The sequence below is a fragment of the Callorhinchus milii genome, unplaced genomic scaffold (assembly GCF_018977255.1).
Source record: "Callorhinchus milii isolate IMCB2004 unplaced genomic scaffold, IMCB_Cmil_1.0 Scaffold23, whole genome shotgun sequence".
Lineage (NCBI taxonomy): Eukaryota > Metazoa > Chordata > Chondrichthyes > Chimaeriformes > Callorhinchidae > Callorhinchus > Callorhinchus milii.
In genome coordinates, this window is record NW_024704764.1 from 7,454,197 (window position 1) to 7,470,931 (window position 16,735).

At 53.1% G+C, this 16,735-nt stretch overlaps 1 protein-coding gene across 2 annotated transcripts in view; it reads left to right on the forward strand.

Moving 5' to 3' along the window:
- The window catches only part of erbb2 (erb-b2 receptor tyrosine kinase 2), a 31,166-nt gene that overhangs the window by 10,397 nt on the left and 4,034 nt on the right, over nucleotides 1-16,735 (forward strand). For both annotated transcript variants that reach the window (XM_042343396.1, XM_042343397.1), the window contains exons 2-24: nucleotides 1,111-1,262; nucleotides 1,712-1,898; nucleotides 2,343-2,480; nucleotides 2,600-2,668; nucleotides 3,462-3,580; nucleotides 3,765-3,906; nucleotides 5,850-5,966; nucleotides 6,137-6,263; nucleotides 6,386-6,459; nucleotides 6,967-7,057; nucleotides 7,467-7,669; nucleotides 8,244-8,376; nucleotides 8,829-8,919; nucleotides 9,716-9,861; nucleotides 10,007-10,051; nucleotides 12,116-12,254; nucleotides 12,620-12,742; nucleotides 13,073-13,171; nucleotides 13,757-13,942; nucleotides 14,212-14,370; nucleotides 14,499-14,574; nucleotides 14,998-15,144; nucleotides 16,222-16,319. In XM_042343396.1, the coding sequence (XP_042199330.1) occupies nucleotides 1,111-1,262; nucleotides 1,712-1,898; nucleotides 2,343-2,480; nucleotides 2,600-2,668; nucleotides 3,462-3,580; nucleotides 3,765-3,906; nucleotides 5,850-5,966; nucleotides 6,137-6,263; nucleotides 6,386-6,459; nucleotides 6,967-7,057; nucleotides 7,467-7,669; nucleotides 8,244-8,376; nucleotides 8,829-8,919; nucleotides 9,716-9,861; nucleotides 10,007-10,051; nucleotides 12,116-12,254; nucleotides 12,620-12,742; nucleotides 13,073-13,171; nucleotides 13,757-13,942; nucleotides 14,212-14,370; nucleotides 14,499-14,574; nucleotides 14,998-15,144; nucleotides 16,222-16,319 (2,861 nt within the window). The remainder of the gene's footprint in view (nucleotides 1-1,110; nucleotides 1,263-1,711; nucleotides 1,899-2,342; nucleotides 2,481-2,599; nucleotides 2,669-3,461; nucleotides 3,581-3,764; nucleotides 3,907-5,849; nucleotides 5,967-6,136; nucleotides 6,264-6,385; nucleotides 6,460-6,966; nucleotides 7,058-7,466; nucleotides 7,670-8,243; nucleotides 8,377-8,828; nucleotides 8,920-9,715; nucleotides 9,862-10,006; nucleotides 10,052-12,115; nucleotides 12,255-12,619; nucleotides 12,743-13,072; nucleotides 13,172-13,756; nucleotides 13,943-14,211; nucleotides 14,371-14,498; nucleotides 14,575-14,997; nucleotides 15,145-16,221; nucleotides 16,320-16,735) is intronic.

The window sequence follows — 16,735 nt, forward strand, 5'->3', positions numbered from 1 at the left end:
AGCGCTTTGGGACGTCCTCCCGACGTGAACAGCGCTATATCAAATGCAAGGATTATTATAATTTAGGGTTTGGGAAGAGAACTAGGAATGGGGGGGGGGATAGTTTTGAGGTTTAGGGGACTGGGATTGGGGGGAAGTTAAGGGAGTGGGGTTGAGGGAGTGACGGCGTGGGTTTAGAGGAGGGTTTACGATTGGGGGCTTTGGGGACGACAGGATTGGGGTTCAGGCTGTGATGCCCCCAACACCACAGACTCTGTGTCAAATCTCACGCATGATGATGGGGTGGGGGGTGGGGGGTGGTTGGGTTTGGTGGGGCCATGAACGTAGACCGGGGCCCAGAGCTAAGCTGCAGTGAGAGAAGCTGGAGCCCAGAGTGTCAGGGAGATAGATGTCAGTGCGTCTATTTCAGGCGAGGAATGCAAATCAGTCAGTGTGTGTGTGTGTGTGTGTGTGTGTGTGCATGTGTATATGTGTGTCACTGCCAGAGACACTCAGTACTGGGCTCGCCCCTCCGGCTGACGGCATAGAAGCTTCTGGAATGAGGAGAAAGCACCTCAGGACGGGCGTGTGGTCACTGAGTGCGTGAGGTGGTTTGTTGAGATGGTCGCTGTGGACGGTGCTGGCAAATTGCTTACCGCTGCTGTCATGGGGATGTTGTTCTCTTTATCTGCGTGTAAGTCCAATGTGCCCTGTGAGCCTTTTGCAGTGATGTGGAGTCCTGTAGCTCAGTCCTGTAGAGCATTCGCCCGGCGAGCGAGGTTCCCAGCCAGGGCCAAATGTTGGGCAAGTTTCCTCACTCCGCACACGCGCCTCTGTTTATCAACAGTAAGAAGGAACCTGGTTGTTAGTCGATGGACGGATCACTTTTCCGGGGGTAATAATCCCTTTAAAGAAAACTCATAATTTGATCGCAATTGGCTGCCGCGTTTTGCCCACAAAATACACAGTCAATTCACTTTTCAGCAAGTTTTCTGTGAAGCGCTTTGAGACGTCTCGAAGACGTGATAAGGCGCTGTATCAAATGCGAGGGTTATTATTATTGTTGTTATTATTGTGGTTGTTATTTCCCGCCGCTGCTCGCTAACTGGGGCTGTGCTCTGTGACCCGCAGTTTGTACGGGGACCGACCTGCGAGGAAAGCTCTCCTTCAGTCTGGAGGATCATTACTACACGCTGCGCAAAGTATACGAGCACTGCCAAGAGGTGCAGGGCAATCTGGAGATCACTCACCTGCAACGCCACATGGACCTGTCCTTCCTTAAGGTACCCTTTCCACCTCCCAGTCGCCTGCTTGCCTCCCCTTCCCGCCTCCCCGCTCGCCCCACTCAACTCCCCTCATCCGCCCACCCACACCCCCATTCAGCTTCACCCCCTCCACCCAAAACCCCCCCCTCACCCCACCACCCCTCGTGATTCGTTTAAAATAACAACGTACTTTTGAAACACAGGGAACAGGTGGGCTGAGTGCAGCCGTGGGCTCTTCGTCACTGACGGTGTCTGTTTCTGTACAGCGCTGACAGGATGGGGCGGGTGAGGGGGGGCAGCGCACACACACACACTCACATTCTCGCTGTCTCCGTCCTTATCATGGAGTCATCCTGTGAAGCAGGATGTCTCGACGGCGTGACAAGGTGCTGCATCAAACGCCAGGATTATTATTACTATTTTTACTATTATTATTATTGACGGACTATTTCCCTATTTCCCTGCAGAACATTCAGGAGGTCCAGGGCTACGTTTTGATCGCGCACAACGAGGTGGATTACGTCCCGCTGGAGAACCTGCGGATCATCCGAGGAACGCAGCTGTACCTGGGGCGGTATGCCCTCTCCGTCTTTTCCAACGCCAACCGGAACGGGAGCGCGGGTCTGCAGGCGCTGCATATGAGGAACCTGACAGGTCAGTGGGACCCAGGCGCACGGGTGGTGGGGGAGGTGCGTTTGAGCGTGTATTTTGCCCACAAGATATACAGTCAACTCACTTCGGAATCATAGAAATATACGGCACAGAAGGAGGCCATTCGGCCCATCGTGTCTGTGCCGGCTCTTTGAAAAGAGCTGTTCAAATCAGTCCCACTCCCCCCCCCGCTCGCTCCCCAAAGCCCTGCAAATGTGTCCTCCTCAAATATCTGTCTCCTCTCTCTTGCAAGATCATAGAATCATAAAATTATACACAGCGTATCCTGTGAAGCGCTTTGAGACGTCTCGAAGACGGGATAAGGCCCTGTATCAAATGCAAGGGTTATTATTATTATTATTATTCGTTCACGTGTCTGCCTTCCACGGCAGCTGAGAAACAAAGGGCCTTAACACGCAGGCGGTTTGTGTGTGTGTGTCGCTTCAGAGATCCTGAACGGGAACATCTGGATTAGGGACAACCCCAGGCTGTGCTTCCAGGAGACCGTCCTATGGGATGACATTCAGGATAAAAACAACCAGTTTCACTTCCGGGAATCCATGGATATCAACCGCACAGTGCAGTGTGAGTACCTCAGATCTTAGCGCTCAGCTCGGGACTGAAGGTGGGTGAGACTCCGTGCCTCTGACTGATAGTCTCTCTGTATCTTTCTCTCTCTCTCTCTCTCTTGGTCTCCCCCATAGGTCCTCCATGTGACGCTAAGTGTGGGAGTCCCTCGTGCTGGGGCTCGGGGCCTGAATATTGCCAGACCTGTAAGTCTCTCCTATAATTATAACGCGGAGTCCTGTAACTCAGTGGTTAGAACACTCGCCTCGCAAGCGAGGAGATCTGGGTTCGATTCCCAGGTGGGGCAAAACATCGGGCAAGTTTCCTTACTCCACACGCGCGCCTCGGTTGACCCGGCAGTAAGTAGGAACCCGTTTGTTAGTCGATTGGCAGATCGCTATTCCGGGGGTAATAATTCCTTCCAAAGAAAAATAAAAAATAATAATAATAAATTGGTCACTTCAATCCACGACTGTTTGTGGGGACACTGCTGTGCCCAATTGGCTGCCGCGTTTCGCCCACAAAATATACAGTCAATTCACTTATATTCTGTGAAGCACTTTGAGACGTCTCCAAGAAGTGATAAGGCTCTGTATCAAGTGCAAGGATTATTATTATTATCATTTACCCTTGCATTATTAACCCCCGAAAAGCGATCTGCCAGTCGACTAGCAACCAGGGTTCCTACTTACTGCTCGGTAACGAGAGGCGTGTGTGTGGAGTAAGGAAACTTGCCTAAGGTTTCGCCCTAACCCGCCCGGGAATCGAACTCAGGTCCTCTCGTTTCTGTCGGGAAGCAGCTGTTGAGGCGGTGAGTGGGGAGGCGGTGTGCGTGTGCGCGTGTGTGTGTGTATGTGTCCCTCACCCACCCTCTCTGGGGTCTAGTTGCAGCACAGCTCGGAGACTCTACCCCGCGCGAGGGGCGCTATATAAATGCAAGCGAAGTGCAAGTGGCTGTCGTCGTTATTGTTATTGTTGTTGTTGTTGTTGTCGTTGCAGTGACCCGCAGTATCTGTGCCAGCAAATGCCTGACACGGTGCAAAGGCCCAAAGCCCACAGAATGCTGCCACAGCCAATGTGCCGCTGGTTGCACAGGCCCCAAGGACACGGACTGCCTGGTATGTAAACACAGGGGAGGTGGGCGCAGAGTGGGGAGTGTGGGGTGGGTGGGTGGGGGGGGGGTGCGGAGATTCAACTGTGTCCGGGGGATGGAATGGGTGACGCTCGCTGGCTCGATCGCTCTGGGTTGCGCGGGGCTAAACCTCTCGCCTCTCTCCCCCCCACTCTCTCTCTCTATCATAGGCTTGTCACCATGTCAGTAACAGTGGGGTGTGCCAGGAGTATTGCCCACCGCTCACCATCTACAATCCGCACACCTATGAGACAGAGCCAAACCCCAACGGCAAATACATGTTCGGCGCCACCTGCGTCAAGAAGTGTCCCTGTAAGTACCCGAGTCCTGTAGCTCAGTTATTGGAGCGCTCGCCTCTCAAGCGGTTCGATTCCCGGGCGGGTCAGGGGGAAACCTTAGGCAAGTTTGCTCATCCCACGTACACGCTCGCCTCTGTTTGCCCAACAGTAAGTAGGTATCCGGTTGTTAGACGATTAGGGGATCGCTTTTCCGGGGGTAATAAATAAACCCTTAAAAATAAGTAAATCAATAAATATATGAATAATTTGGTCACTTCTATCCACGACTGTTTGTGAGACGCTGCTGTGCCTCGTGGAGTCCTGCAGCTCAGTGGTTAGAGCACTCGCTTTGCAAGTGAGAGACCTGAGTTCAATTCCCGGCAGAGGGCGAACCCTCGGGCAAGTTTCCTTACTCCACACAGAGCCTAATAATAATCCCTCCAAAAAACAAAAACAATAATAAATTGGTCATTTTCAATCCACGACTGTTTGTGGGACATTGCTGTGCGCAATTGGCTGTCGCGTTCGCCCACAAATATACAGTCAATTCACTTTACAGTGTGTTCTGTGAAGCGCTTTGGGACGTCCTCCCGACGTGAAAAGCGCTATATCAAATGCAAGGATTATTATTATTATTATAATTGGCTGCCACATTTCGCCCACAAAAATATTACCGTGAAGCGATTTGAAGTATTTCAACGGCGCGTTAATAATATAATAATCTTTGCATTTGATATGGCGCCTCATCACGTCCTCGAGACGTCTCAGAGTGCTTCACAGAATGTACTATTGATATATTAACCTTAGCGACAAGGCGCTATTTCAAATGCAAGGATTAGCATTATTATTACACTAATACTTAGGTACGATGGGCCGAATGGCCTTCTTTAATGTTCTACATCACCCTCGAAACTTTAATCCGGTTTGCGTCAAAACAGTCCGAGGTGAAACCTACCGAACACACGTTTCCAGTTGAGAAGCCGGAGTTGTAAACAGCAGTAAGATCAACGCCCTTGTGTTGTTATTGTACCAGGTCACCAGGTAACTGGGCTAACCTGTTTCACACCTCAGGTTAGGTTACCTGCTTACCTCAGACAGGAAGCTGGTGAGACTCGTGAACAAGCTTCCCTTCCCAGTATCCTGGCCCAAATCCAAGATATTACTGTACCGACTCTCTCCCTCCTACCCCCTTCCCCCCCCCCCCCACCCACCCACCCACTCTCACCTCCTATACACCCGCTCTCAATCCGCACAAACACCGAGTCTGTCACCGCTTATGTTTCAGCGCCTTGGGACGTCCTCCAGACCTGTAATTTTGTATTGCATGTTCCACCCATCACACCTCCTTGTACCTCAATCCCCCCCTACACCCACCCCATCTTTGCGATGCCTCTACTTTCCCCCCCCACCCCCCAATTTATTATTTCCTCCCCCCACCCCCAACCCACCATTCTCTCTCCTCTTTCTCCCTCTCTCGTGGTCTCATTCCTCTCTCCACACTTGTTGTCTCTTTCCCCCAAACTCTCCCCCACCAATGGTCTCTCGCTCTTCCCCTCCACACCCCCGTTCTCACTTCCTCTCCACCATCTCCTCCCCTTGTTATCTCTCTCTCTCTCTCTCTCTCCCCCACCTCATGGTCTCTTCTCTCTCACCCCGCTTGTTGTATTTCCCCCCTCTCCCCTTGGTGTTCTTTTCCCCCCTGCTCTCTAGCCCCCAACCCCTCCCCACTGTCACCCCACCTGTCATCGAATGAGGAGATCATGTGAGGGCGGGTAGGAGGTACAGACAACAAGAGAGATGGGGGAGAGGACGAGACCACGGTGTGTTTGTGGGGATGTGAGGGGAGGGGGGAGAGACAGGATGTGTGGTGGTGGGTGGGGGGGAGAGGAGGAGATGACGGTGTGTGGGTATTGGAGGGGAAACGGGGGTGAGGGGGGAAGCCTCCGCAGGCTGCTATCTGACCCGCTGCTGTTACAGATAATTACTTGGCCACTGACTTGGGCTCCTGCACACTGACCTGCCCGAGCAGCACCCGCGAACTCATCCTGGAGCACGAGCAGAAGTGCGAGAAGTGCAGCGCCCACTGTCTCAGAGGTCAGTGCTACGTCCGACATGAGAGCAAGCGTGTCGCACACTCAGGGTGGGAGTGAGTGTGTCGCACACTCAGGGTGGGAGTGGGAGTTGTTGCACGACCAGCATACGAGTGAAAGCGTCGCACCGCCCGGCGTTTGCGAGCGAGTGTGTAACTCCAGGTGTTGTTGCAGACTGCTACGGTCTGGGTGTGAATGTGCTGAAGGACGTGCGAGCCGTCAATGCCAGCAACGTCCACCTGTTCGACGGCTGCACCAAGATATTTGGCAACTTGGTGTTCCTGAGAGAGACCTTCACAGGGTGAGTGTCAGCCACCCATCACCCACCCCCAAACCCCCCACCCTCACCCCCCATCCTCAGTCCAGCCATGTAAATCATGCTGCGCTCTTACCTGTAACTTCGGCTGATGTCTGTTCCCTCAGTGACCCGGCCACCAACACCCCCCCACTGGACCCCAAGCAGCTTGAGATCTTCCGACCCCTGACTGAAATCACAGGTATGTGTCGCTCGCTCACTCTCTCGCCCACTCGCCCTCTCGCCTGAGGTCCCGTCAACCTGTTCCGATGGATGGTAAAGATCCTGTTCGAAAAGAGAACGGATTTCCCTCCCTCCCCCCCCCCCGCGCCCCCGCCCCCTCCATCTCCCAGGCCAACGATCTCCACGTAAAGTCGGTCACTCACTTCTTACATTCAACTCGACTGCCCACAAATAGTTACTACACTTGCCAACTGCAGTAAACTCCTGATAGCTTGATCTTGACTTAACTTGTCACTGCAACGTAAGTCATCGCGCTGTCAATATCACGGCCCCGTTTACGTATTTTGACATATGTGGCCCACCTCCCACACCAGGACACGCACACACACACACACACGCGCGCATACACCCACACACACGCGCGCACACACATACACACACACACACACACGTACTCACACAGGCGGACGTGCGTGAATATCAGCTGCTACGATGTGCGTTGATCCAGCTTTCTGCATCTCTTCAGGCTATTTGTACATTGAAGCATGGCCGCAGAACTGGACTGACCTGGGACTGTTCGAGAAGCTGTCTGTAGTGAGAGGGCGCGTGCTGTACAGGTGAGGAGTCCTCGTGTTAACTGTGGCGGTTCTCAACTGCTCGAATTTACGCGACAGTTGGGCAAAGGCTCGTCACAGGCAGTGACCGACTGACCCTGTGACGTCGACTGTGAGGTGGGTGTCACGCCTGACGTGGGATTCAGTTGTGACTTTTTTGGGTGGGCGAGTATTGATATATTTATTTCTTTAACTCCATCCCATCTTCATGTCCCAACTAAATGACCTTTCTCTTCGACCGTGCCTATGGCCACCTTACCCCCACCACCCGACCCCCCCCCCTCCCCCCACCAGTCCCCACCCCCTCCAAAGGCTTGGCATCGTGCTCCGACCCCCTGCGTGAGGGGGTAATGTAAATATAAATACAATTTGTTGTTGATGTCGTGGTTTTTTTTTACTCCCACTCCCACAGCGGTGCCTACGCCCTGTTAGTGCAGAATCTCCACAACATCGAATCCCTGGGACTTCGTTCCCTGAAAGAGATCAGTAACGGGCTGGTGTTCGTCCATCAGAATCCCGCTCTGTGCTACATCGACAGCATCCTCTGGAGTCGCATCTTTAGGAACCCACAGCAGGAGGCGCGGATAATAGACAACCAGCCCTCGGACAACTGCAGTGAGTGACTTATGTCGGCGACAGCCATGATTTAGACGAGCTCGTACCATCCCCGTCGCCAACTTTCTCAACACAGAAACTGCTCACCCTTCACTTCGAACTCCATTTCCACCCCCACTTCCCCACCTCCTCCTCTCCTCACACCTCTCCACCCCCATCCATTGCCATCGTAAGGCGCTTCGAGACTTTTTTCAGCCGGCTCTGCTTCTGAGTCAGAAGTTTGTGGGTTCAAGCCCCCCTCGCCCCCCCCACGTCGGTCACTCACCACCCCCGTGGCTACCACGTTTCGCCCGCAAAACGCACAGTCACCGCACTTTGCAGGATGTACTGTGAAGCGCATCAAGATGTCTCGATGACGTGGTCAGGCGCTGTATCGAATGCTAGGATTATTATTATCGTTATTGAAAAATCTCAACGTAAATTGGTTTCAAATGAACTGATGAAAAGCATTGACTGGCAAAAAGCTAACAGCTGGGAGTCTCTCCAAATGTCCTGCTCCCTCCTATGTCCTGTGACCATCAATCTTCCTGACTCCTCTCCCCCTGTGCTTGTGTGTGTGTGTGTGTGTTTGCAGCCAACAAGGGCAAGATCTGTAACAAGATGTGTGCCAACGGTAGCTGTTGGGGCTCGGGAGCATCTCAATGCTTCTCGTGCAAGGGATTCCTGCGAGGAGAAGAGTGCGTGGAGTCGTGCAATTTGAACCAAGGGTAAGTGTGCAAGCAACTGTGTGTGTGTGAGGATTCAGAGCCATGATTGGAAGGCTAATTTTCCCTTTGCCTCCTTCTTGATCCCAATCCCACTGCTCTTTCCCCGTCTCCTGTGTGGGTGTTGGTTTAATTCAACCCACGGCTGCTTCTGGGACGTTGCTGTGTTCTATCGGATGCCGCGTTTAACCCATAAAATACGCAGTCAATTCACTCTACAGTATAGGCTGTGAAGAGCATTGAGACATCTCGAAGACGTGATAAGGCGCTACATCAAATGCAAGGATCATTATTAATATTATTATTATTCTCTCTTAAATTACTCCAATCCATTCCTTACCACGTGTGTCAGAGGAGTTGCGAGGAGCAGGGCAGTGATCGTGTGTATGATTAGGCTGGACGGTGTCTGTCTCTCGCGTTATGAAACCTTGTGCTTTTTTGCTCTTCCTTTGAAGGGAATTCAGGGAGTTTCTGATCCACAAAACCTGCAACTTATGTCACCCCGAGTGCCTTCCCCAGAACGGGACCCTGAGCTGCAATGGGTCGGTAGGTACACGGAGCACTAGCTCCTCACACCCGTCTACGAATCCCTCTTCACGCCCTGGCACCTGCCTATCTCTCCCACCTGCTTACATCCCGCTCTATCTCTCCCTCCACTGCACCACCATCGGCGACCGAGCTTTCAGCTCGTTCGCGCCCCGGAACTTTGGAACTCTCTCTCCCTCAATCCCTCTGCCTTGCCTATTCCTGGGGGGCTGGGTGGGTGGTGACTGGGTGGGTGGTGGCTGGGTGGGTGGGTGGGTGGCTGGGTGGGTGGGTGGTGACTGGGTGGGTGGGTGGCTGGGTGGGTGGTTGGGAGGAGTGAATTCATGGGCCGATGTTGACCCGATTAAGTGCTGTGATATTGCAAGATTGTGCCATCGTGGCTGTGGTATACGCTGAGTGTGGGTGTGGGTCACACGCAAAGTTACAGCGCTCCGAGACACTATCACTCGTGAAACTCCACCGTATTGAATGCCAAGGTACCGTGCTTTCAGTCCCTATGTCCCGAAGCTCTGAAATTCTCACCCCCAAACCCCTCCTCTGCCTGGTTTCCCCCAACCCCCAACTTTCAAATCCCGCCTAAAGCCCTTCCTTTTTTGATCGTGCGTACGGTCACCTCTCCGCCCCCCCCCCCCCCACACAACGCCCCCCCACTCCTTCTCCCCCTGACTTGGGGTCAGACTCCGCCATCGCTAAGTGCTAAGGGACGTTACCCCCCCCGTGAAGGGCGCTACATAAATACAATCCTGTTGTTGTTGTTACCGTAGTGACTTGTCTTGTGTTTTTTCTCTCTGACCAGGACTCCGATCAGTGTGTGGACTGCGCTCACTACAGAGATGACCGGCACTGTGTGGAACGATGTCCCAGCGGTTTGCACGGACACGTCTGGAAATACCCAAATGAAAATGGGATCTGCCAGCTGTGCCCCACCAACTGCACCCACTCGTGAGTGACACCAAGCCCCCCCCCACCACCCACCCAACACACCCCCTCCTCCCCCGCCCTGCCTCGCCCGTACACAATCGACCGCTGTTCATTCAGGCGCTCTCTCGCTCTTTGTTTCCTAAATGTGACGTTTCTTTCGGTTCAGGTGCACGACTGGAGAGGACGGGTGTCCTGAGGAGCCAATCCACAGGTAACGCAGCAGAATAATAATAATAATAATAGTAATAATAATAATCCTTGCATTTGATACAGCGCCTTATCACGTCTTCGAGACGTCTCAAAGCGCTTCACAGGATATACTGTAAAGTGAATTGACTGGATGTTTTGAGGGTGAAACACGGCAGCCAATTGCGCACAGCAGCGTCCCCACAAACAGTCGTGGATTGAGTGACCAAATTATTATTATTAAAAGCAGTCCGCCAATAGACTAACAACCCAGGTCCTACTTACTGCGAGGTAAACAGAGGCGCGGTTTGAAGTAAGGAGACTTACCCAACGTTTCGCTCTGCCTGGGAATCGAACCCAGGTCCTCTCGCTCTAACCACTGAGCTACAGGTCTCCACGTCTGCGAGACATCTCAAAGCGCTTCGAAGTCAGGAACAGGGGCTGTGTATACTGGTGGGGAGGGGGTTAGTGAATGAGGGGGTTGGGGGGGGAAACCATGTACATGTATCCAGTGGAGGGGGGAGGAGGTGTTGGGGAGCTTCTGCTACTCTGCACCCACCCTCTGGACCTCCATCGCCCAGTCCCTCCGTCTCGCCCCCTCCCTCGCCACCTTCAAGACCCGCCTCAAGACCCTCCGCTTTGACCGTGCTTTCGATCGGGTCAGTAACTCTGTCTGTCCGGCGCCTCGGGACGTCCTCCCGACATGAAAGGCGCTACACAAATGTAATTTTGTTGTTGTTGTCGCAAAATAATGTACACAAACTTGTCGTTTTCACACTCTGATGTGCGTGGAACTTTCGAGAGCATCTGCGACAAGACGGGGCTTTTCAGCCTTGAGACAAGACGACTCAAAAGGGGCCTCGTAGAGGTGTATAAATTTTAAATGGGTTTGAAAAAGACGCAGTGAGACACGGGAACAAGAAGTCCCAGGTTTAGAGTTGCAAGAAAGGGTCATTTCAGGACAGACACCCAAGTTTTTCTTTGCTAAAAGGGCTTGCAAGCAAGGGGGGTGGGGGGGGGGTTTGAGGTCAGCAGAGGTTATCATTTGATAATCATAATAATAATTTTGGCATTTAATACATTTGAGACGTTTCAAAGCGCTTCACAGAATATGCTGTAAAGTGGAGTGACTATGCATTTGGTGGGCGAAATTTTAAAAGGCAACTTGATGCTCTGTCTGGGGGAATGATAGGATGGATATTCAGAAAGAGTGAGATCAGATAATATAGCGCACGGCTTCCAGAATAATAATAATAATAATAATAATCCTTGCATTTGATATAGCGCTTTTCACGTCAGGAGGACGTCCCAAAGCGCTTCACAGAATATGCTGTAAAGTGAATTGACTGTATATTTGTGGGCGAACGCGGCGGCCAATTGCGCACAGCAATGTCCCACAAACAGTCGTAGATTGAAAATGACCAATTTATTATTGTTTTTTGGAGGGATTATTATTAGGCTCTGTGTGGAGTAAGGAAACTTGCCCGAGGTTTCGCCCTGTGCCTGGAATTGAACCCAGGTGTCCCGCTTGCAAAGCGAGTGCTCAAGTCTCAAAGCGCTTCACAGAATACGCAGCAAAGTGAATTGACGGTATATTTCGTGGGCGAAACAAAATCAGATGGGCCGAAGGGCATTCTTCCCCCAAACCGATCTCGTGAAACAATCCTATCTGCTGGCTTTGTCCTTCAAGTTTGTTTCCTAGAAGAAACTTATATCAGAAGACAAAACTATGTGGGTTCCGCTCCTCGGTGCTGCCGTCTGCTGGAAGAGGGGGGTGTGCGCGCGGGCGCCAGGTGAGGTCAGGAATGTTCGGGCTGTGATTCCCGTCAGTGTTTGGCGGCCGGCCGAGCTCGGGAGATTACAGAGAGCTTCAGAAGCGAGTCAGGACACAGCGGCAAACCAACAACCAACCCTCCAATCCCTATCGCTGGAGCAGCACTGATGACGGGTGAAATCACAACCCGCCCGTCTCGTCCCCTTCCCCACCTCCCAAACACACACACACACACACACACACCACGCACAGTGATACAACTACTTGAATTAACCCCGACCTCACCGTACGTTGCTGTTTTTTTCCTGTGTCCAGTCAGGTGACCTCCATCGTGGCGGGGGTGGCTGGGGCCTTACTGTTCCTGGTTCTCATCATGCTGCTCGTCGTCTGGTGTCTCCGCAACAAGAGGCTCAAGAGGAAACACACCATGCTGCGTCTCCTGGAGCAACGAGAGGTCAGGGGGAGAGGGTGGGGAGGTGGTGGGGAGGGGACGGACGGACGGATGGCAGGGAGGGGAGGAGATTGGGTGTGGGTATGGGGGTGATTGGGGAATGTGTGTGGGGGGGTAATTGGTTGTGGGGGTGAATGATTGTGTGTGTGTGTGTGTGTAGGGGGGGCGGGTTGGGGGAGGGCAGGGGAGGGGAGGCGAGGGGGTAAGTACTGGGACCGGTGAGGGGCAGATGTGTGTGTATCCAAATGCCTAGCCAAGCTCTGGGGGGTGGGTGGGTCAAGTGTGTTTCCTCCGATGGTGTTACGTCAACCCCCCGGTGATGATGGCCAGCCTGACTCCGGGCCCCCTGTGTGTGTGTGTGGTTACAGCTGGTCGAGCCCCTCACGCCCAGTGGAGTGGTGCCTAACCAGGCGCAGATGCGAATCCTCAAAGAAACGGAGATGAAGAAGGTGAAAATTCTGGGATCCGGAGCTTTCGGGACAGTTTACAAGGTAATCCCAGTGCTGTCCTGGACCCAACTCACCCCCCCCCCACTACTCCACTCTCCTACCATACTGCCTCAACCCCCCCCATCCACCCCCCACCAACGCTGGCATCAACCCTCCCCCTCCTCAACGCTGCCTCGACTAAGTCTTCTATACTGGTCTTGACCCACCCAATCCCCTCTCGACCCAACTTCCCCCCTACTCCAACTGTGACGTCGACTCCAACCCCACCCCCCCCCACCCCCAAAGCTGACCTCGACCCCAACCCCAAGGCTGCCATGTTTCCTGTGAGCGCTGGCCCAGTAACCCGGGTCCTGTGCTCTCGTCTGAATTCAGGGCGTCTGGATCCCGGAGGATGAAGATGTGAAGATTCCTGTTGCGATTAAGGTTTTGAGGGAGGGGACGTCTCCCAAGGCAAACAAAGAGATTCTCGACGTGAGTATCACCTTCGCGGAATGAACTGCAAACTGTAGTGACTGTGTCAGCGCCTTGGGACGTCCTCCCGACGTGAAAGGCGCTCTATAAATGGAATCTTGTTGTTGTTGTTGTTGTCGTGTGCTTTGTGGGCGAAACGCGGCGGCCGATTATGCGCACAGCAACGTCCCACAAACAGCCGTGACCAATTTTATCCTGGGGGATGGTTGTCCAGGACACCGGGAGAGAGAGAAACTCCCTTCTCCTTTCGGATAGCGGACTCCGTCCCAACCTGAACAGGCAGACAGAAGGGGAGCTCGGTTCAACATCTCATCCGAAGGACAGGACGGCGTCTCCGACAATGCACCGCACGCCCCAGTCAGTGGTTCAGGCCAGACTTCTGAGTGAAACTCATTAGTCTGAGTGAGTTTGGGACGTGTTGTAGCCAGTGTTACTGTCGAACGAGTACAAACAGAGAAAGCCAGTCTCTCCGGGCGCTGGAATCTGCCACCTGAATGGGCCCCGATCTTCCCGAGGCTGTGGTGCTGGGAGCCAGGCTGGGAAAGCTGGAGCAGGGAGCTCGCTAAATGCCCGCTGTCTTTCCAGGAGGCCTATATAATGGCCGGGGTCAGCAGCCCCTATGTCTGCCGCCTTCTGGGAATCTGCCTGACCTCCACCGTGCAGTTGGTCACCCAGCTCATGCCGTACGGCTCGCTCCTGGATTACGTCCGAGAGAACAAGGACCGCATCGGGTCCCAGCACCTGCTGAACTGGTGTGTGCAGATCGCCAAGGTGAGCCATGAGATGCCAGCGTCTGTCACCCCCTCTCCCTCTCTTCTCCCCCCAACCCCCCCCCCCTCCCCTCCCCCGGGCGTCGCAGACCTTGTCCGCCTGGAACCGCACGCGCCCGCACACCTACACACACACCCACACGCACACACACACACACAAACACCTACACACACACACATAGCCACATACACACACACCTACACATGCACACACGCACACCCACCGCCGCTCGCTGCTGTGTATGACCCTCTCACTCGCCGCTGGTTTAGGGGATGAATTACCTGGAGGATCACGTGAGGCTGGTTCACCGCGATCTCGCCGCCCGCAACGTCCTGGTCAAGAGCTCGAACCACGTGAAGATCACTGACTTCGGGCTGGCCCGCCTGCTGGACATCGACGAGACGGAATACCACGCTGACGGCGGCAAGGTGAGGCGGGGGAGAAGCGGCGGGGGGGGGCGGGGTGAGGGTGTGGACAGGGTGGGGGGTAATGACAAAGTGGGGGGGGTTACAACGGGGCTGAAGGCTGATATTGACTGTGTCTGTAACCCTCTCAGGTTCCTATCAAGTGGATGGCGCTGGAGTCCATCTTGCACAGGAAGTTCACCCACCAAAGTGATGTGTGGAGCTACGGTATGTGGAACAACACCTCCACAGATGTTCTCTCTCTCTCTCTCTCTCTCTCTTCCCCGCCAGATGTGCATCTTCCCCTCCCCTCCTTACTGTGTACGTGTGTGTGTCTGTGTCTCTCTCTCTTCCCCCTTCCCACATTGCTTGTGCTGTGTGACTGCGTGTGTGCTGCGGGTGCGACAGTGTCGTAGGAACGGGAGGAGGCCATTCAGTCCCTGGAGCCTGTTCCGCCATTCTATAAGATCATGGCTGATCTGTACCTCGACTTAACCTCATCGGTAATATTATATCTGTAATATGAAATAATACTATAATATAATAACCTGTGCTGTAGGTGTGACACTGTGTGTGTGTTTGGCGTTGGTGTGACACTGTGTGTTTGTTTGTGCTGTAGGTGTGACACTGGGTGTGTGTGTGTTTGTGTAGGTGTGACCGTGTGGGAGCTGATGACATTCGGAGCGAAGCCATACGACGGAATCCCGGCCCGAGAGATCCCAGAGCTCCTGGAGAAAGGCGAGCGGCTGCCACAGCCCCCCATCTGCACCATCGACGTCTACATGATCATGGTCAAATGTAAGTGGGAGTCAGTACTGGGGTGGGGGTGTGGGGGGGGACTCGGGTCGGCCCCTCTGACGCAGAAACACCAGCGCCTTCGAGCACCACATCACCCCTCCTGAGCTACTACTTGGTGGGAGGAGGGGGGAATCGGGGAGACGATGGGGTGGGGTGGGGGGGCATTAGAGCTGAGGCGGGAGTCTGTTGAGTGACTTACACACTTGATTTTTGAGGATGGATTTATTTAGAACTCTCCCTTCGAGCTCGTGTCAAGAGTGTGTGTGTGAGTAAATGATTGTGTGTGAGTGTATGTGTGTGTGTGTGATTGTGTGTGTGTAAGTGATTGTGTGTGAGTGATTGTGAGTGAGTGATTGTATGTGTGATTGTGTGAGTAAGTGATTGTGTGTGAGTGAGTGATTGTGTGAGTGAGTGAGTGATTGTGTGTGTGAGTGAGTGATTGTGTGTGTGAGTGAGTGATTGTGTGTGTGAGTGAGTGATTGTGTGTGTGAGTGAGTGATTGTGTGTGAGTGAGTGAGTGATTGTGTGTGTGAGTGAGTGATTGTGTGTGTGAGTGAGTGATTGAGTGTGTGAGTGAGTGAGTGATTGTGTGTGTGAGTGAGTGATTGAGTGTGTGAGTGAGTGATTGTGTGTGTGAGTGAGTGATTGTGAGTGAGTGAGTGAGTGTGTGAGTGAGTGAGTGAGTGAGTGAGTGAGTGATTGTGTGTGTGAGTGAGTGATTGTGTGTGTGAATGAGTGAGTGAGTGATTGTGTGTGAGTGAATGATTGTGTGTGTGAGTAAGTGACTGTGTGTGAGTAAGTGACTGTGTGTGAGTGATTGTGTGTGTGAGTGATTGTGTGTGTGAGTAAGTGACTGTGTGTGAGTGATTGTGTGTGTGAGTAAGTGATTGTGTGTGTGTGAGTGATTGTGTGTGAGTGTTTGACGACAATACAAATACTCTATGGGGTCCCAGGCTGTTTGGGATCCCAACCCGCACCCCCCCCCCACAGCCGTCACTGTCCATGGGGGATTATTTGGTCCGGACGTGGTTCCTTCGTGGGCAGCATCATTCCTCAGCATCTTTTTCCTGGTTTCAGGTTGGATGATAGACTCAGAATGTCGGCCCAGGTTCCGGGAGCTGGTCACAGACTTCAGTAAAATGGCCAGAGACCCACCACGATATGTGGTCATCCAGGTCCTCAGCGTTCCCTTACACCGGCAACGTCTCTTTATTTATTACTCGTCTGCTGGCATTTTCTCTCTCTGTCTCTGTCTGACTCTCTCTGTAACTGTGCGCGTGTGTGTATGTCTCTCTCTCTCTCTGTTTGTCTGACTGTCTCGCTCTGTTACGCTATCTCTTTCTCTGACTCTGTGTATGTATCTCTTTCTCTCTGACTGTCTCACTCTCTCACATTATCCCTCTCTGACTCTGCGTGTGTGTACGCCTGTCTCTCCATCTCAGCGTCTCTCTCTCTCCCTCTCTCTGTCTCTGACTCTCTCTCGCATTGTCTCTCTCTGATTGTATGTATGTGTGTCTCACACACTGTCCCCGTCTCTTTCTCACACTGTCTCACTCTCTCACATCATATTTCTCACACTCTCTCTCTCACA